General features: G+C 51.0%; 9 protein-coding genes across 9 annotated transcripts; 4 read left to right on the top strand and 5 right to left on the bottom strand.

The window, feature by feature from the left end:
* The first annotated feature begins 188 nt into the window (after positions 1 to 188).
* M431DRAFT_506046 (hypothetical protein) lies at positions 189 to 1978 on the top strand. The gene is made up of 5 exons (XM_024918745.1): positions 189 to 275; positions 503 to 787; positions 844 to 926; positions 989 to 1641; positions 1709 to 1978. The coding sequence occupies exons 2-5, from the start codon at positions 565 to 567 to the stop codon at positions 1725 to 1727; spliced, it is 978 nt and encodes a 325-aa protein (XP_024775979.1). The 5' UTR covers positions 189 to 275; positions 503 to 564; the 3' UTR covers positions 1728 to 1978.
* On the bottom strand, positions 1819 to 3691 carry M431DRAFT_518063 (hypothetical protein). Its single transcript, XM_024920356.1, has 3 exons — positions 3340 to 3691; positions 3123 to 3276; positions 1819 to 3062 (listed from the first exon to the last, which is right to left on the bottom strand). The coding sequence occupies exons 1-3, from the start codon at positions 3426 to 3428 to the stop codon at positions 2046 to 2048; spliced, it is 1260 nt and encodes a 419-aa protein (XP_024775978.1). The 5' UTR covers positions 3429 to 3691; the 3' UTR covers positions 1819 to 2045.
* A 567-nt stretch (positions 3692 to 4258) lies between these two features.
* M431DRAFT_550341 (hypothetical protein) lies at positions 4259 to 7167 on the top strand (the record flags this gene model as incomplete). Its single annotated transcript, XM_024921314.1, has 3 exons — positions 4259 to 4384; positions 4436 to 4753; positions 4820 to 7167. The coding sequence occupies 3 exons, from the start codon at positions 4259 to 4261 to the stop codon at positions 7007 to 7009; spliced, it is 2634 nt and encodes an 877-aa protein (XP_024775977.1). The 3' UTR covers positions 7010 to 7167.
* Positions 7168 to 7243: 76 nt separating this feature from the next.
* Positions 7244 to 8284, bottom strand: M431DRAFT_492755 (hypothetical protein; the record flags this gene model as incomplete). The annotated part of the gene is made up of 2 exons (XM_024917038.1): positions 7244 to 8113; positions 8240 to 8284. The coding sequence occupies 2 exons, from the start codon at positions 8282 to 8284 to the stop codon at positions 7244 to 7246; spliced, it is 915 nt and encodes a 304-aa protein (XP_024775976.1).
* Positions 8285 to 9222: 938 nt separating this feature from the next.
* M431DRAFT_81895 (hypothetical protein) lies at positions 9223 to 10591 on the bottom strand (the record flags this gene model as incomplete). Its single annotated transcript, XM_024923091.1, has 4 exons — positions 9223 to 9504; positions 9562 to 9840; positions 9897 to 10114; positions 10174 to 10591. 4 exons carry the CDS (start codon positions 10589 to 10591, stop codon positions 9223 to 9225), a joined length of 1197 nt encoding a protein of 398 aa, XP_024775975.1.
* A 729-nt stretch (positions 10592 to 11320) lies between these two features.
* On the bottom strand, positions 11321 to 13581 carry M431DRAFT_111097 (hypothetical protein). Its single transcript, XM_024911786.1, has 2 exons — positions 12949 to 13581; positions 11321 to 12891 (listed from the first exon to the last, which is right to left on the bottom strand). Exons 1-2 carry the CDS (start codon positions 13149 to 13151, stop codon positions 11517 to 11519), a joined length of 1578 nt encoding a protein of 525 aa, XP_024775974.1. The 5' UTR covers positions 13152 to 13581; the 3' UTR covers positions 11321 to 11516.
* Positions 13582 to 14089: 508 nt separating this feature from the next.
* M431DRAFT_372264 (hypothetical protein) lies at positions 14090 to 14800 on the top strand. The gene has a single exon (XM_024914650.1). The coding sequence runs from the start codon at positions 14404 to 14406 to the stop codon at positions 14587 to 14589; it is 186 nt and encodes a 61-aa protein (XP_024775973.1). The 5' UTR covers positions 14090 to 14403; the 3' UTR covers positions 14590 to 14800.
* Positions 14801 to 15713, bottom strand: M431DRAFT_372395 (hypothetical protein). The gene has a single exon (XM_024914651.1). The coding sequence runs from the start codon at positions 15499 to 15501 to the stop codon at positions 15013 to 15015; it is 489 nt and encodes a 162-aa protein (XP_024775972.1). The 5' UTR covers positions 15502 to 15713; the 3' UTR covers positions 14801 to 15012.
* A 245-nt stretch (positions 15714 to 15958) lies between these two features.
* Positions 15959 to 16567, top strand: M431DRAFT_372233 (hypothetical protein). The gene has a single exon (XM_024914649.1). The coding sequence runs from the start codon at positions 16056 to 16058 to the stop codon at positions 16458 to 16460; it is 405 nt and encodes a 134-aa protein (XP_024775971.1). The 5' UTR covers positions 15959 to 16055; the 3' UTR covers positions 16461 to 16567.
* Positions 16568 to 18053: the final 1486 nt, after the last annotated feature.

Genomic DNA, 18053 nt, shown 5'->3' with positions numbered 1-18053 from the left:
CAAGTGCACATGTGTCCTGTAGAACGTGCTTGAGTCCATTCACGAATTACGTTGCTCTATATGGCTTATGTAATACAATTGTTTGGTGAGGCTAGGTTGACCAGCCAATTGCACTAGCAGCCAAGTGGGGACGAGGCTCATAAAAATTCTAGAGGCTTCTGAAGGTCTCTTTCTTCCTTCTTCAAGCAGCCCGCCAATTCTCTCCTTCTCTGCTTCAAACCACCATTTCACCTTCACGCCATACTCTTACTTCTTAATCAGCTCTAATCAATACGGTACGTTGAATCCGAAGCTTCCCATACAACTGCCCACCATTGCATAACCCCTACATGATGAGATACCAGCTGGCACCAGTCATAGAGTGATTTGTACTCCCTTTCAGTGATGACCAAAATGCTTAGGTCTTAGACCATTTCTGAACCCTTATTTGCAAGCTCAATTATGCGTTGTTCTTCTGCTTGATCTAGGGTTGACATTGAAGCTGACCACTGGAATCGAACAGGACTTGCCCGCTGCGCGGACGACCGGTTAAAATTTTTTCATTCTCTAAGCCTGCTCGTCAAAATGGTTCTGCACAACCCCAACAACTGGCACTGGGTGAACAAGGATGCGTCTGCCTGGGCAAAAGAGTGGTTCGAAGAAAACTTGACCAAGCTTGAGACCGAAAATGGAGACGTCAAGGCCAGAATCACCAAGGTCCAAAGCATGAGTGGTGACGTTGACGTCAGCCAACGCAAGGGGAAAGTCATCACCATCTTTGATGTTAAGCTAGTGCTGGAGTATTCTGGTATGGTAAACCTCAACGTTCATGGCGAGAGCGTCTGGGGCTGACTTTCCCCCTAGGGTCCACTGCCGAGATCGACGAGGTCTCTGGTAACATTACTGTTCCCGAGATTGCCCATGATACGGAAGAGGACGAGTACGTGGTATGTATAGCTGTCCTCTAGCCTTGTCTTGCTCTCACATATATCTAACAGCCCGTATCTAGTTTGAGATTGACATCTTCTCAGAGTCAAAGGAGAAGCAGCCCGTCAAGGATCTCGTGCGATCAAAGCTTGTTCCTCAGCTCCGAAAAGAGTTTCAGAAACTTGCTGGTGCCTTGATCACTGAGCATGGAAAGGATATTCAGCACGCTCCCGGCTCCAACCCTTCCAGCGGCTTCTCTACCCCACGAACCCTCCCCCAGGCTGCACCAAAAGCTGCAGCTCAACCCACAGCTTCTCACACTAGCAGCTCGGGCGTTGTCAACACGGTAACAGTGCGTGACGACCAAGAGTTCCGCACCACTGCTGAGGAGCTGTATCAGACCTTTGTCGATCCTCAGCGATTGGCTGCCTTCACTCGGGCGCCACCAAAGGTGTTTGAGGGAGCAAAGGCAGGAGGCAAGTTTGAGCTCTTTGACGGCAACGTCTCTGGAGAATACCTTGAGCTGGAAAAGCCCAAGAAGATTGTCCAGACCTGGAGATTGAACCAGTGGCCCGCCGGTCACTACTCGAAGCTCAACATTGAGTTCGACCAGAACGATATCGACCACGTTACCGTCATGCGCGTCACCTGGGAGGGCGTTCCTGTCGGCCAGGAAGACGTGACCAGGCGTAACTGGGGCGAGTATTACGTGCGAAGCATCAAGCAGACTTTTGGGTACGTTGTCATCATTCACTGAATGTGTTGGAGTCCCCCAGAGCATGACTAACTCTTGTGGAATTAGATTTGGTACCATTCTATAATCTGAGAAACATATCCATTGGAAACACATACACATTTTCTTTATAATCAAAGCGCTCTAGATGAGGGTAGAGACAAGGGGTCGGCATCTCTGCCAATGGTGGCGGATGGGTATATACTTTATTACTAGGTAGTCTTGGTAGGTCTACGCAAGACCTAGATGCGTGTAGATACGACGAACATGAATGATGATACGAAGATGTCCAACAAGAAAGAGGAAAAAATACAATATAAAACCCCATTATTCAAACAGTATCGATGAAGATGTCTCTTTCTCGTGCCGCGAATGTAGTACAAGAGAATTAGAATTCATGTCTCTTTTATTGAGGATATCCAGACTTGGTGGTAGAGATACTGCGCCCTCGTGGTCGACGCTCGGCTAGGGGCTCCTCTGTTCCGTCATTAAATGCATAGTTGGAAAAGAAGACATCGCCGAGGTTATGCCACAATCCCATGTCATATAAGTTGTCGACGGTTTTGAGGTCCCATACATGCTCCCACTCGCCCTCGCCTGGGTAATTCCCTTGGTCGCTTGGCGGCTGCGCGTCTTGGGTGGCCAATATGATGTGCTCTGGCGACGAGGGCCACCGAGGACATAGTGGCTCCAAACGCAAGTTACGGGGTCGGTTAGGCGCCAGAGGACGTCGAAAGGCATAGCCGTCCCTCATGTCCTCCTTGTAGTCTGTCCATTTCATGGACTCGTTGGTCGTGGTTCCGCAGTAGATGAGGAAGACGGTGTAGATGAAGAGGGCCCATATTAGAGGTGAGGTGAGGAGGGCGAGAAGAGTGGCAGCGCCGACACGGATATCGCCATGGAGGCCCCAGCCCCAGACAGCAAGATACTCGCTGAACTCCAAATCTTGGCCTGGCCAGACGGTCCATAATGGGTACTCTTCTTTTATTTTCGACGTTAACAGGTAGAGACCCAGGAAGCCGCCGTAGGTGGCCAAGACGCACGTCGATAAAAGGAGGAGAAGGAACCAGTGGTGGTTGCCGTAGCCCACACACGAGTTGATGAAGACGCAGTGATGATCGGCCCTGGCGATGCAGCGTTTACAGACATCGCAGTGCTTTGATCGCGCGGGTTTCAGGAACCGACAGGTGCGGCATTCGTTGCCCGGATGGAAGAGGGCGTAGTCATAGGGGTAGAGAGACATGTGGTACGCATGATTCTCGCGGGTGATGTACCCTGGGTCTGCGGAGCAGGCGAGATACAGGAACACGTACGGCAGGATGACGGCGATGGTGGCGGTGAATTTGGTGAAGAGGCCGATCCTGGGCCAGACATCAGGGAGGTACATGTACTCAGAGACCGTCATGATCAATAAAAAGAAGATCTGGAGGGCATGTGTAAGTCGTGGATCATGTGTATAAAGAGAGCCATTGCAACTACATACCACGATCGTTGGATGACGGTCATACATGAGGCGATTATAAATCCATGACAGCGATCCAGTCACTCTCCCACCAGTGAGTGTCTGGTCTATACTCGACACCAGGTCGGGGAAATGAATCCATATCAGCTTGTATAACCAAGCGATGGGTGTTTTCCTACGTGTCCCCTGTGTTCAGTAACAAGCCCCTCTTGTACACAGATGCCAGTCTCTAACTCACCTCAAAGCCGGAAGTCTGCCGAAGAAGGTAATGAATACCATAAAAGATATGGCCAAAACTACAATGAGAATCTTCTTTAGGGTGTCCATCGTGACAGACGGATCGAGCTGGGCAGGACTACGGCATCTGATGTTAATAGGGCGAGGAGTCCTATGCCGTAATTTCGTATATATGATCCGAATCCAAAATCTATCGTTGAGGGACTAAAAGCTCTTATATCGTTAATTTTTTTTGAGGGGTAAATAAAAGAAAGAAAGAAATAACAAGAGAAATATATGCTACAAAGCTCGTGTACTGCAGCGCGCTGAAAAGAAGCAAAAGGAAACAAAGGAGTAAGGATAATAGAAAGGTGGCTGAGCTGGATGACTGGACAACAGCTGTCACCAGCTGCATCGCAAGCAAAATATCGGTGTTTACTATTCTTATCGCGGGGCGCCTAGGCCCCCGATAATCGATAATAGCCTCCACTGCAACTGCAACTGCACTACAACTGGAGGTCTAGGGAATGCAGCGTATGCATCACGTGACCCCGCGACGTCCGTCACGCGTCTCATGCGTTGGGTGAATGAGTTTGGGAGTTAAAAGTGAGCAGAAAGGCACGGACAGCAAAGAAATGAACGCGGAAGAGAGTGTGGAATTTATTTCCAACGAGAATCGACGCTGAATTTGAGCTCACGCAGCACCGCTGGGGGCGTGTTTCTGCCCTTTTCACTCAGCTTTCCCTTCATTGATATTGGAGAGCCTCGATCCCTTCACTCACCTCGGAGTCGGTCAAAGCTTGTCAGCGCAACAACGCATTTCATCTCATTGAGCATGAATTTTATCGCACTCTAGGGGATTCATATAACTGGGGATCATCGCCACCGATTTAACTCTTAATCCTGCACACCGACAAAGGATTGCGCATCAATCGTATACAATGGCGTCGCACATTACGTATGATGGGGTTACAGGCGCAGCGGCGGGTGGCAACATCTTCAAGGACATCAAATTCTGGGTTTCCAGAAGAGTTCCCCAAAGAGACAGCATTCTCGACAAGATTCAGGTATGATGAGAGCTTACAAGTCTACTGAGCTGTTACTAACATTTTTTTCAGAGCAACTCGGGTGTTGTGGTCGCTCTGGAGAAGGATGCAGACATGCTCATTGCAGACCACGCAAGAAAAGATGCACCACTAGGTTCATATTCGTGGAAGTACATCACAGAGTCTGTAAACGCCGGCATTATCCAGGTCGAGGACAAATATCTCATTGGACCTCCGCCCAACCAGCGCCGATCAGTGCTCACGGGCGCACATGCCAAGAAAACCCGGACACCCTTTACAGAACAAGACGACGCCATCGTTGCCAAGTGGATTCTCAAGCATGGGACCTATACTGCTGGGAATAAAATGTACATGGAGCTAGAAGACGCAGTATGTCTGCATCAATTGCCTCCCGTTCCCTTATAACTCAAAAGATCACATCCTAATCATGTCTAGTATCCCCATCATCCTTGGCAGTCATGGAGGAACCGGTGGGTAAAGGTCTTGTCAGCAAGGTCCAATGCAGAGATAGATCGCCTGGCAAGATTGGCCAACGTGGATGTGGACAATGCACCAATTACCGCGAGACATATTATCAGGAGACACCAGAGAGAGGACTGGCCAGAGGCACCTCAGAGCAACGCAGTCCCCAACACCAACCGAAATCCTCAAAATCACAACGTACCGGCGGCGCCTAGAGTATCTAGAAGTGAACAAACTCAGCCCAGAGATGTGGCACCACCTGATCGCAATATGAGAAACGCCCCAGATGACGCAGCCTCTAAGCCAAACAGTGATGGTGATGAAGAAGAGGATACGGTTATCCACCACGATACAGCTGGTGAAGCGAGGCCAGCTGCCTCCAGAGAGCCTGAGAGGCAATCAATACAGAAGCGAAAGAAAAGTACCAGAGTGGAACCAGGAGGCGAATTAGGAGAAGAAGAGAGAAGAAATGCTGAACAAGGCAATGAAAATGACGACGGCCAAGATGAAGCCAGTGTTGACGAAGGTCTATCTTCCTTCTCGGAGAGAGAGCAGTTCCTCAGCGATCTCCAGGACTACTGCGAGGCAAATGACAGGGCGCTTGACACACGGTGTATTATCGGGGATAAAGAAGTAGACCTATGGGAATTGTTTCGCGCTGTTAGCGTGCAAGAATTACCTCCAGATGAGTTGGACTGGCAGCAAGTGGCAGAGCACGTGGGACTTGGGCGGATGCGGAACGGCGAGGCTGTCGCTGCTTCACTGAGATCGAGCTACGATCGTCATCTCGCAGACTTCGTAGAGGCCATGATGAGCTTTGAAGAGAACGAGGAGGATCCTGATGAGGATATTGCTGAAGGCGAAGAAACATTCATAGGAGATGAGGAAACTGCGGCGGGATCAAAAACACCAAGAGGCTCACAGAGAAACAGCGCAGCATCCCCATTATTGAGCGACAATGGCGGCTCAAATTTGAGAAAAAGGTTACCAGAGGGGCAGCTTTCAACACCAACCAAACTGACCAAGCGAAGGCGAACAGTGCACTCCGAGATTCCAGTGACTCCCGAAGACAAGCTGAGAACCGGCAGGCCCTCGTCCGCACCAGCATCAGCACCAGGTAATCTGCAAAGCATGGCGGACCAAGAGCAAGAATTGCCAGAGATGGAGGACTCGCGGCAAAGGACACCGCGGCAGAATCAACAGCGCCAGCAATCGCCTGATGAGCCAGATATGACTCCCTCTCAACAACTACGGAGCGAGACCGATTCGATTGCGAGCCCCGAACATAATGAATCAAGGACTCCTACTCTCTATTACAGTCCGACAGCATCTTATCCCCACAGACAACTTGAAACAATACAAGAGGAAGACTCTGCCACATCCACGCCGACGAAGTCGAGGTCTAAGAGGCGCGAGCTCCCGGCGTCTTTTCAACAGCCTCGGGAACCTCGGCTCTTGCAGCTTGAGGAGAGGCGAGAAAAGAGGCGGCAGCTGGAACAAGAACGACGACAACGGCAACAGCAGCGACAGCAGCAACGACTGGAAGAGCATCGGCAGCAAGAACTACGCCAGGAAGAACGGCGGCGAGAAGAAGAGCAACAACAGCAACAGCAACAGCAACAACAAGAACAGCAGCAAGTTGATCAAACACAGGAACAGGAGCAGGAACAGGAACTTCAACGACAGCGATGGCACCAAGACGCAGCCGACTCAAGCGAAACCGACCCAGAAGTCGTCCAGCAGAGCCAGGAACAGTTCATCTCCTGGAAAGAACACTACCTCGACCAGGGCTTTTCCGAGGAAATCATCATCGAAGCCATGCGCCGCACCACAATGACCCCCGGCGAAGCCATGGAGGCCGTCCTGACGAGCCTCAGGGACGGTCAAGGCATCCCGCCCAACCACGAGGGCATCTGGACGGACCGCGACGACGCACAGCTGAAATACGTCGTCCGCGTCGGCGATTTGCGGCGCGCGGACGAGGACAACGGCGATACGCGGCGGCGCAAGGAGAAGGCGCGCAAGATGCTTGACAGGCTGCTGTTCAAGCATGATGAGTCCAGGGTCAAGCTGCGTAGGAAGTTTCATCGGGCGGTGGCCTTGGCGGAGAGGGACAGGCGGCGGCGGGATAGACAGCAGTCGAGGGAAGGGAATGATCAATGATTTGCTTTGCTTATGTTACATTCAAACATCGTGTCCAGCGTTTGTGCTTTCCGCATTTTCTCTCTTTTGTTACCGCAACGAATGGAGCAAAAAATGGTATACTGAATGAAAATTAGGCCGGTTTGTTCTGAGTGTTTTACTGTTTTTCTTTCATTTTTATCCCAAGTATATACTTATACATATATACAGAATGTTGGATTTCCGTCATTCTTGAAATCAATCGCTCGCCAACCTTCACTCTCTGCGCTGCAGAGTATGTCCATAGTGCCATCCCTCCATAGCAATATCCGCCCTCACCTTGTACACCTCCTCTGCAATGTCCAAGACCTTCATATCAACGTCCACCACAGTCATCGCCTCCTCAACGCCAAGCTTGCCAAGGGCTCCCTGCAGCGGCATCGCCACCTGTGTCAGCCCAATAAACTCTGTGCCCTCTTCGTCCTTGCCACTCGTTCCGCTTCCCAGCGGTGCGCCCGTGTTGCAGAACACAAAGCCGCACGTGTTCTCAAATGCTCGGGCCACAGCCACGTTCTCCAAGAACAGGCGCTCGCATTCCGGGTTCACATCAGCACCAATGTCGCCTCCGTCGCTGTTGAGCCAAAAGGTAGGGCACACGACAAACTTGGCCCCATCGGCAACCAGCGCACGGCATGCCTCAGGGAAGGCCAAGTCCCAGCAGATGATGAGTCCGACACGACCCCAGGGAGTATCAAACGCCCTGTGCGGCGTCAATCCATCGGCCGTCAGATGATCTCTCTCGGGGTGCCACAGGTTCTTCTTCTGGTAGCGCCCCAGAACGGCGCCGTCCGGACCGATAAAGTACGCCGCATTCGCAATTCCTTCAGTCATGGAGGCGTGGCCTTCTTCCGCAGGGATAGGCTCTAGGATCGTGCCCGGAGCAATGGCGATGCCGAGCTCCTTGGCAATGGCCTGATATTTTGCAAGATATGGCGTCTGCTCCTTGGCCGTTGCGAGGAGGATCTTGGAGTCGGGCTTCCATGAGCCGAGATGGTACTCAGGAAGGACGACCAGGTTCGCGCCCTGGGAGGCGGCCTTGCGGATGTATGACTCTGCGCGAGCAAAGTTGCCAGCTACATCGAGCGGCTAGAGTTGGTGAACAATTAGGAGACAAGATCAGCCTTCATAATTGCTTCCTAGGAGCTGCAGCAGGGGTTGTTGGTGGCACACGGGCGACGAATGCCAAGCAATACGTCAGATATGCAAACTCACCTTGGAATACAGCTGAACCAGCGCAATCTTCAAATTCGACGCCATTGTCACAGAAAATCAAATGCTAACACAAGTCAAAGTGTACTGGGGAATCTTTGAAAGGATGGAGTCAAGTGCCAAGAGATGTTTTCTACCTAGTAAACCGGCCCGGTCGAGATAAAGAAAGTCGTTTATAAATGCGCAACTCCATATGGGGTAAACCCGGAACCGGCTCAAAGCTGACATCAACTACGGAGAGGGCGCCGGGTCTGTCCAATTGCACGGCGCGGCTGAACCCCGCGATTCGGTCACTAGCTGTACTCGATATTTCTGTTATCAAATCCCGGAACTCGAGTCAGGTTCAGGGCTAATAAGCTGCTCCATGCTAATATTCCCCATGATTCCACATAAGAACTAGTAGGAATTCTTCCCCAAGAGACCACGAGGCCACCGTTTTCGTACGGAACAGATCGGAAGGCTGCGTAGTGATCAGCTCTTAGAACGATCCATAACTGTGTTGCCCAACGAACCAAGACCTCCCGCCCACAACTGATCTAGATGATTGCTTGCGTATCTCGAAACCCATAAAACTCCTGGTTCAATAATATTTGGTGGTAACCGTGTCCGTTGAAAACCGTGTCCGTTGAAATCGCTCCTGGAATACTAATATGAAATCGCCACTCCAGAGTATTCATGTCCCAAACGCCATATCCCCATATACCTTCCAAAAATGGAAACCCAATGATTTCCGCTGTTACGCTCGAGCAGCCTCTTCCAGTTTAAATTGGTAAAGATCGCCACGGGAAAGCCCATTATTCGAATAAATAGCCTCATCAAATGACGGTGTCGAGTTCGCTCTGAGGGGCACCTTGCCATGAGACGAAAATGCTGTGTGAATATCACTTCCATAATGCTTGACAATGGATATTCCAAATCCAACCATCTCTCCTAAGTTTTTACTTTTGTTAATATTTCGCACCAAGAAACGCTGGTCCACCTCAGTATCACTCACCTAAACTGATGAGCATAATGTTTCGTGTTGCAGAAGGTGGGAGTCCATACGACCCAACAACCAGAGACGTGAGTGGGCAAAATACGTGCGGCCACCAAGAACCCCAGCCAAAGCTGCTGTAGATTGTGCCACGAAGGGTAACGGCTGATGAAGAAGCCGAGTCCAGAATGTCTATCAGATCCGAAGCTGTTTGCTGGGCAGAAACAAGCTGTTCCTGGTGGCCTTTGTGCTGAGCCAGTAAAGAGTCAGCTAACCTTTCGAGTTTTTTCATGCTCTATTCAAGCTCTATCAGCTATTCGTGTTTGAAAAGGAGCCAACGCGGGCAACGTACCGTCTCTATGCTCTCCTGTCTCAACGCAACTGCTGCAGCTGCAGACTGCGAGATTTCAATTTCTCTATGCAGAGATGTGGACGAGGCGATTGCCGCGCCAAGCGCTCCCAAAATGATATCTACTTCATTGGTGATCCGTATTGTAGCCTCTTGTAAAGCAGACTCATGAGAAGTTGTTAAATCGTGACTCTGATTTTGTGTCACGTCGACCAGCATGGATAGCAGTGTTTGTAATTGCCTTGCCTCTCCAAGCCCATGAGTGACAAAGTCCGCTGATTGCTGCAAGCTCCGTTAGTGCCAATCATGAGAATCAATGAAGCAAATCACATACGAACCTGTACGTTTTGAACTATGTGGTCTCTGAAGAGCGCATCTACCTCTGTGATGCTATTCTTGAGATGATTCACATGAGGCTTTAGATTCTCCACAGTGGCTCCTGCTTCCTCAAACATTTTGTTCATTGATCGAAACCGTGCCTCCATCTCTTCTTCGAGCTGTGTCGTCAATTTCGCAAGTATACTAGTCAGCCTCTGATGGAGTCGAATATTTTGATCTATTATCGGATTAGCTGAGCCCCCTTTATCGTGTTACAGCATTGCACAAGCTACAGACCTTTCTCGTTATCCGCACGAGCTGCTTCGCAAAATCGCAACGTCTTGTGGCGATAGCTCACCCAAGTATTCCAGGCGGAATCTGACTGTGCCAGTCCCTCGAGGCAGCCATCGATCTCGGATGTCGTTACGTGTAGTTGTGGCTTGGTCGGCGGCGACATACGGGCGAGTATCGATTCTTGAAACTTGGAGCAAGAGGAGGGGATAGTGAAGCTTCCTCTTTCCAAGTCACATATGGCTAGGCTTGCAGCATATGAGTCGACAAAATCACGAGCCGCCCTTCCACTATCAGTCAACATTGTTGCATCATTCCGGCCATCGAGTAGTTGACAGTTGTTGATCAAAAGGCGAGCCGCAGTACGGTGGCATAAGGGCTCCGATTCCAGCTCCTGCAACTCGCTGAGCGCAGTGGCATACATGGCAGGCAGTTGTGAAGAGTCAAATCTGGAGGTGCCAGTAGAACGACTCCCAGACGAAGGCAAATCGGCAGAATAGTTAAGCCCTAGGATCAAATCAGCAACAGTTTATATGGTGTAGGAGGGAGGTGTAGTGTGAATGAGATATGCACGACTCACTGCCGCCCCTACGCCCTCCCCATGAGAAGCCGAGAACTCCATTGAGGAACAGGAGAATGATTTGGAAGCTGCAGAAAAGGAACGTCGAGGCTGATGTCATCGTAAAGAACCAAGACTCTAGGCCTCCTGGAGTTGCAGGATATAAACGGTCGAGGGGGGGTCTCTCCACAGGGCTTCTATGTTTTGTCCAAGCTCGAGTATCGTTTCTTACTAAACTTGGGTTGCGATTCGGTTGTGGTGTTTTAATGAGATGTTGAGAAAGAGATTGTAAGAGGTGGCTTCACGGCGGGAGAGGAGTGGTGCATAGATGGGCAGCTGATGGGTCGCTTTGTTTGTGCATAGACGGCGGTCACTTTTCTCCCATCTGATTCTGGTTGCGCGTTTGGCATCTCCAATCTATCACGCAAAACATGATGGAAACAAGGAGATGATGGGCAAACACAGAAAACATTGGCGATGGTACCTGATCGAGCTCGTGCCTGCAGGTCATCGGCGCGGCCAGTCGCACCTGCCGCAAGCGAGCGGGTGTATGACGGCCCGGCACCTCCTTCCTATGTATATTTTTTTCGAGAGCTCCTTTTCACTGTTAAAATCATGCCGTTAACGGAATTCACATACTTGAGGCATTTCTCAAAGAATTTCTCAAAGAATCTTACAGCAAAACTACAAACATCGCGATATTAGACACCCCCCCTAAGTATCGAACAACACCAGAAACCCTCTTTGCCCAAACACGCACAGTCTCATGATTAGCTGCTGAGTATTGCTTTTACATCACAGCTTTGAGTTGGCTCAGTATCTCTGCATCATCTACTCTCGGCTTGATGATGACTTTGGGGTTCGTCACCGGCTCGAGAATGTGAACCGGCATTATCCGGTCGTCTTTCTCGGGAACAGCGACGGTACCTCCATCAGGAGCAACGATTTCAACCGCATGAATGATCATAGCAGCAAATAGCAAAATCTCATTGGTGGCAAAGTCACGGCCAGGACACAAAGTCTTGCCACCACCGAATCCCCGAAACGCTGCTGGGTGAAAGCCATCGCTTTTGCCCTTCTCTTTGAGAAATCTGCCAGGGTTGAACTCGTCTACGTCTTGGCCCCAGATGGTGCTCCTGGCATGAATAGCTCCGCCAGATATCTGAACAACGGCACCTTTCTTCAAAAAGTACCGGTCGGCCAGCATCGTGTCCTCTTTGATCAACCGAACAGAGAAATTCTCAGACCCGACGCGCAGACTCTCCCTATAAACGGCAAATAGCGTTTTGCACGTTTCTTTGACCACTCCAATGCTCAATGAATCTGGTCCAGAGCGCTGGCTGCTGAGTTTTAGCGCCTGACGAATTTCCTGTCGCACTTGGTTAAGGAGTTGTTGATCCGCGAAAATTCTCAATACCACCCAAAAAGTTGTAGTCGTCGCATTTACAATACCAGCAAAAAGGAACGACAAAGCCGACCGAGCTGTCATATCTATATCCATGCCATATTCCTTCTCGATCCGCGCTCTACCTTTCACAATCAACGATGCTGAATCCAAATGGCCGGCTTCCAAATACTTGCGGAACCCCGCCGTTAACCTCTCTCGGCCTTTGTATGCTTTAGGAGCCGTGAGAGATGGCAAGATCCCGATAAGCAGTCCGCCAAGGCCGTGGTCGAATGCCCAGAAATCATGCTCCAAGTCTGGCTCTTCCGAAATAGGATTGTTCGGTCCAAAGAGAAACTTTCCTGTACCCACGGTGACCATATGACGAATCCAGGCCAAAAGATCGACGGGCTTAGAGACATGGCCAGCGTCATTAGAGGCTTTAATCTCTTGAAGCAACTGGTAGCATAACTCCTGCGCCGCCTCACAGCTTAATGTATTCACATATTCACCAGGCCCAAAGGAAGAATACACCCAATCATGGATGTCGGCAAAGAACCCCCGGGGCTCCCCCGGTTCCGGATCCAGATTTTGTCCAATTACGCGACATGTTTTCTCATCGAGTCCTAGAACCCGCTTGGTTATCTCCGGCAGCAGAGGCGACATTGATAATGCCTTGGTATTACGCTGAACGCTAGCGGCCAATGACGGCTCCGTAACCACATATATTCGAGATCCTGGGACGGGCAGAGTCAGAATTGGCTCATCAGAGTAAGACAATCTGGGAGATATTAGTACGACATCTCACAATATATGCAAATATAGATTTGATTCTAACCCAAGACGCTTGATGTAGCGGCCGCCTTGCGTCGCCATGCCCAATAAATGACCTATAAGAGGAACCCATGGCTGAACCACCGTTGGTTCGCTTGGATGCAGCTTTTTTCCTGACGTGTAGCGAAGCACAAAGGCCAGTGTCAACAAGCTAACGGTGATGGTGGTTAAATTTATAGGCCATGCCTCAATATCAAATATTGCCATGATCCATACGAGCGCTGAGCCGATACTGCAATATATCCTTTACGAGCTGATACGACGATGCCTCCAGTCACTTGCTAGGCAACGGTCAAGGCAAAAGAAATAAAGAAATTCGACACTTCTCCCAGAATATGAAATTCTATGGATATCACATGTATCCCGCTTCAGATTCACAGTCAACGATGGTTAGAGGTCGCAGTTGAAATGCAAGGCGGGGTTGCGCGGTTGCATCCTGTAGGATCGTTACAGAATTGGCATACCTCGTCGGTCTATCATTGGCCAATGGCGCATTCTGACTACGCAGCGGCCAGGCGGGACGCTTCCTGGCCAATGAATGTTTTCTGAGAGCTGACAGAGCTCATCTTCACCGTTGATCCCCCTGCAATCGACAGGTGCATTGATGGATAACCCGGGGAGAAGAGTGATATTCCAGACATGAGGCTCAGTCGGAGGTTTTGCTCGACCATTGCAGAACTAACCACTAAATCGCCGAGACTCGATGGCGCGTCTTCCTCTCTCTCAACAAGTCAGCCGTGGCGTCTGGAAAACATGTCACGCCATGTTGCCAATATTTTCTCTATACGTCGTATCCGCATTCAAGACGGGAATGACTGGTCATTGGGATAAGTGGGGGTGGAAATTCGATTCGATGCCGCCTCGAAGTGGAGGTTAGGCAAGCCCTGAATAGTCATAGTATGGAAGGAAACCCTGGCCTCACCGAAATGTTTCTCCGCTTTCGCGTTTTGTCTCTCTTTAACTCTTTAACTCTTATTTCTTATTCTCTTATTTTCCCACTTTAGCTCGTCTTCGGGTGGCGTGCCGGGCGTTGACAGCTACCCTCAAGTCCTGGAAAAGGCCAGATATCTCGGCATTGCGTGGACAAAACGCGGCTTGTTGTTGGGGGAGCATGCCGTTTAAGAACACCGGCTCTACCCGCGGGGCCACTTGTATAAGCCAGCCCAGACCTATCAAGTCATGAAGAAGACCGCCATCACGAGAGCATCTCTGCGGTCAGCGAAGAAAGAACACCGAACCTCGTCGTTTCGGAGGGCGAGGCCCATGTGAAACCGCGAAATCGCCAATCCCATGGTTATTCCCGGTTGCCCCCCTAGGACCGCAGACGAGAAGCAAAGCTTGATTTAAGGGCCGAAGCTCAAGATCACTCCACCCCTGGAAGAACTCGGAGCTGAGGCCATACTGCTCCGCCCCGGGGGCACGGCCAGGCGCCGGGACGGAGGCGGCGTCACGGAGAATCATGTGTGTTCAGGTTGATAAGCAATGGTCGTGTGGACACGTCGGATACTTCCAGATCCGGTGGTGTGAGAAGTTGTTCAAGGGCTGCAAAGGGACGTCAGCTGCCCACGACATCATATACGAGCCGCAAGAATGCAGCGACTGCCTTCGTCGCAAGACACTCCCCAAGCCATTTACTTCTAAGTGATTACTTATAAGTGAGCTATTACTGGAATGATTGAGAGTTCTGGGAGACTTGCTCTCTCTTGCAATACTGGCTCTCAGTCGAGAATCAATTTCAAAACCAAACAAGTTATCGTGGCCATTGGACTACATGGGCGACTCTTGCGATTCAACTGGCGTTCATTAGGAAATAGAACGGAAATCAGTTGAAAATGCCGGCATGAGAACACTTTGCAGCGAACGATTGTAAATATCAAAGTGACAAAAACGGTGACAAAACAGCACCTTGGAGCTAGGAAGCGGCAAATGTCTTTGTTTTATGCAATATGTTTCTCCAGCCTTTGGTTACTAAGATTATAGACATGGCTGTTGCCAATTTAAGCGACGGACAATTCATTTTGTTTCATATAAAAACCAATTCACGAACCAAGCTCTCTGTCTGGTTTTTCTAGTCACAAAGCTGGGGCGGCCCTGAAGCATAATCAAGGCCCGTAGCCTCGGCTCGGGGAAATGGATGGCAAAGTATCACGGTACCGCATGTGTTATTCGGTAGTACTTGCCAACAAAACTGGACTCTGGTGACCTGGCTCTGGTGACCTGGCCCTGGTGACCTGGCTCTGGGCTTTTCCCTTTTCAGGGGTAAACTCGTGGGGGTAGTTTGCCACTGCCTTTGATATTTAGTCCCAGAGATGGCCTCGTAGGAAAAGGATTTCATATGGAGATTGTGCGAGCCACCTGCAGTTAGCTCAAAGAGGGGATTTCGATGGGAACGAAGCAATCTGGAACGTGGTATCCAAGGAGTGTAGAGGTAGTCTCGATGTATACTCGCCACATCGTATCCTGAGCGAGTCCTATGCATTTTCGATGTGTCAACGCTTGGTGATTGGAACAAATCAACCAATGCTGGGCCTCGCGTAATCTGTATCTTGCACAACATTGCGGGGATGATCTTTAGCTGATATCTTGGAAGCCAGCGCGAATGACCATCTACTACGTCCAAACCGGGCGATAAGAGAGGCCGCCACGTACGCGATTCGCGCGGTCCTCGGTCGTTCGGAGTGGTGTTGTGGAGAGTGCCAGGCAACTAATGTCAGTCGTGTCTATTTCTGCAGTCAAAGGGCAGCACGCCATGCCATGTATCAAACCGCATCGAGACACTTTTCCGGTGGGCTTCGGGCTGCCCTGCCACCGACCAGTAGCCGTGTGTACTTGGATGAGATCGACGAAGCTCGGAGATGCCATGGAATGGAGACGGGGCATGAAACCGAACAAAGAGAGAGAACACTGCATCGATAGTTTGCCTCTCTCTGAAAAGGGCGTCACATGGCCCTGTGTCGGATGCCAGTTGCGGCAATGTAGCTTCAAGGAGCTGCCGCATGAGCACCAGCATCAGCATCAGCACCAGCAACCAGATGAATTGCTGCCACCCGTTGCTCTAGATTGGGCGACTGCTCTCTTGGTTTGTCGCCACGGGGATACTGGAGGCGGATCATGAGAAGCGAGCCGGTGATTTTGAGCCGTATTTCTGGGGGATTTTTTGGGGTTGTCTTGTTTCCCAGCTGCATTTTTAGCATTAAACGAACTTTAGTCGTGTATGCAAGGCCCTGCTCGTTTCTGTCTCCCCCGGGGTTCGTTGGTCGCATCTGCAAATGCGCAGTGTCAGTGTCAGCAGTGGATGGGCCCATCTTAGCGACTGATGCCATCCTTAATCTTGCATCTTCCTATTCGATGGTGGCGAGACCTGGCGATGTCAGAGCACTCGTCAACATCGCGACTGAAAAATACTTAAGAAGCAGCTTCCCCGTAGTCGTGGAGATGGCAGAGAAATCGTGGAGGCAGGAACCGCCCGGAGGTTGTTGCAAGATGCCACCACCCAGCATCGTCACTATCTCCTGACCATGCGGCCACTTTTTGTTTTATTTCCCGAAGAGCAAAAGTCGCCCCATCCCATGCGGCCGCCCCTTGCCTAACGGGGTAGCAATAAGCTCGATACCGAGGCGCCGACAGCGGGAAGCGGCCTGGCCAATCAGCGACGACGTGGCTCCTTTGGGCCCTTCAGCAACCTTGCGAATCATACGATATTCGAGCAGCAATTTTTCTTCTTCCCACATGCATGGCATCCATGGCGCAGGGACCCCCCCCTCCAGCGCCTCAGAGGGTCCCCAAAAGCCCTTCGAGACCGCCCGGCGCCTCTGTGGCCTCTGTGGCCGGTGGCAGCCCATTTCGCGGTCGCAGGGGCCCGGCATAGCTCCGCGAGGAAGAAATCAGGCCATTTTCATCATCGACGCAGCGCTGGTAAAAGGCTATCCCTTCGAATTTTTCTCGCTGCCCACCTGCAATTCGCCATTGCGCCTTGCTGATACCCACGGCAGTGACAGGTCATGTCTGGCTCACAGACGCCATCCCCCAACGCCTCGATCCCGGCTCTCGCCGACCGAAGCCTCGTGCGGGACGGGGAGACGCAGCAGGTCGAGGATGAGGATGAGACTGAGACTCATCTAGAGCAGAGCAAAGCATGAGCATGCAAGCGTTTTTCCCTCGCTTGCATGGCATGACTGGAGCCTTGCGATCCACCACTGCCAACCGCGGGTCCTAGCGCCGGGGCCTTGTTCTGGATAGCACCGGTTCCTAGAGCAGCATCCTCGTTCTTCGTAGCTGTGCTGTTGCTGTGCTTGCTGCTGTGCCGTCTGGAACGCAGCGCCGTTCGCTCGGAATCGCAGCCGTCGCGGCGTTGCCCGACCTGTCACCCGGAGCTGGGCCTGCTCTACTTTGCTAGCTGCCCTGGAGGGTTACTGGTGTAATGCTAATGCTGAAACTTCCCGACCCCGTATATTACTTTGTGATGCTCTGGCACCGCATGGGGGCCAGCTTTTCGAGTTTTGCCAATATCGACACCCATTCTAAGTGCATATCGCCAGGTACTTTCTCCGAGTACCTCCTCTGCCCTGTACTCGTACGGATACCTTGCCTATCCCGTTGACTCTTTATCAACGGTACATCTGCATCTACATCTACATTCGCATTCGCATCTGCACACATTCTGCTTTGTTTGCATTTGCATCATCCCGTACAAATATACATCATACAGTTGCACTCATCTCGGCGGAGCTGTGCCCGTCTCTCCCGCCCCGAACCACTCACTGTATCCTCCATCCGTCCGCCAGGGCGCTACCACGACGCATTACTCTTGATAATCAAACGTGGTCCTCTCTCAATCTCAATCTCAATCTCTTTTTTCTTCTCTCCCTCTCTTCCCTCCATACTCAACCCTCTTCATCTTCACCTGTCACCGGCGCCCCTCCTCCTCCTGAAGTAGCCAATTCCACCGAAACCGATCTGTGGATGCCATTGGCTTTTTGGCGCGCACCTCCCTCACGCCACCTGTAGGGTCCCCTTTAATCCCAGCCAGTGCTGCTGCGCTGGGCATGGAACAAGCCCTCGACTACTCTTCACAGCCTGTAACCAACGGCCGCGCTTTCAATCTACCTG

The sequence above is a fragment of the Trichoderma harzianum genome (genome assembly GCF_003025095.1).
Source record: "Trichoderma harzianum CBS 226.95 unplaced genomic scaffold M431scaffold_4, whole genome shotgun sequence".
NCBI classification, from domain to species: Eukaryota; Fungi; Ascomycota; class Sordariomycetes; order Hypocreales; family Hypocreaceae; genus Trichoderma; species Trichoderma harzianum.
This window is presented reverse-complemented; position numbering and strand designations above follow the sequence as displayed.

Excerpts from the sequence above, each read along its gene's own strand:
- M431DRAFT_372233 (XM_024914649.1), top strand. The coding sequence starts at position 16,056 with ATGAGAAGCGAGCCGGTGATTTTGAGCCGTATTTCTGGGGGATTTTTT.
- M431DRAFT_506046 (XM_024918745.1), top strand. The coding sequence starts at position 565 with ATGGTTCTGCACAACCCCAACAACTGGCACTGGGTGAACAAGGATGCG. Across the intron at positions 788-843 it reads GCTAGTGCTGGAGTATTCTG|GGTCCACTGCCGAGATCGAC; the intron begins GTATGGTAAACC and ends CTTTCCCCCTAG. Across the intron at positions 927-988 it reads CGGAAGAGGACGAGTACGTG|TTTGAGATTGACATCTTCTC; the intron begins GTATGTATAGCT and ends GCCCGTATCTAG.
- M431DRAFT_372395 (XM_024914651.1), bottom strand. The coding sequence starts at position 15,501 with ATGTTGTGCAAGATACAGATTACGCGAGGCCCAGCATTGGTTGATTTG.
- M431DRAFT_372264 (XM_024914650.1), top strand. The coding sequence starts at position 14,404 with ATGTGTGTTCAGGTTGATAAGCAATGGTCGTGTGGACACGTCGGATAC.
- M431DRAFT_518063 (XM_024920356.1), bottom strand. The coding sequence starts at position 3,428 with ATGGACACCCTAAAGAAGATTCTCATTGTAGTTTTGGCCATATCTTTT. Across the intron at positions 3,277-3,339 it reads GGCAGACTTCCGGCTTTGAG|GAAAACACCCATCGCTTGGT; the intron begins GTGAGTTAGAGA and ends GGGGACACGTAG. Across the intron at positions 3,063-3,122 it reads ACCGTCATCCAACGATCGTG|ATCTTCTTTTTATTGATCAT; the intron begins GTATGTAGTTGC and ends CATGCCCTCCAG.
- M431DRAFT_111097 (XM_024911786.1), bottom strand. The coding sequence starts at position 13,151 with ATGGCAATATTTGATATTGAGGCATGGCCTATAAATTTAACCACCATC. Across the intron at positions 12,892-12,948 it reads CGCTACATCAAGCGTCTTGG|ATTGTCTTACTCTGATGAGC; the intron begins GTTAGAATCAAA and ends AATATCTCCCAG.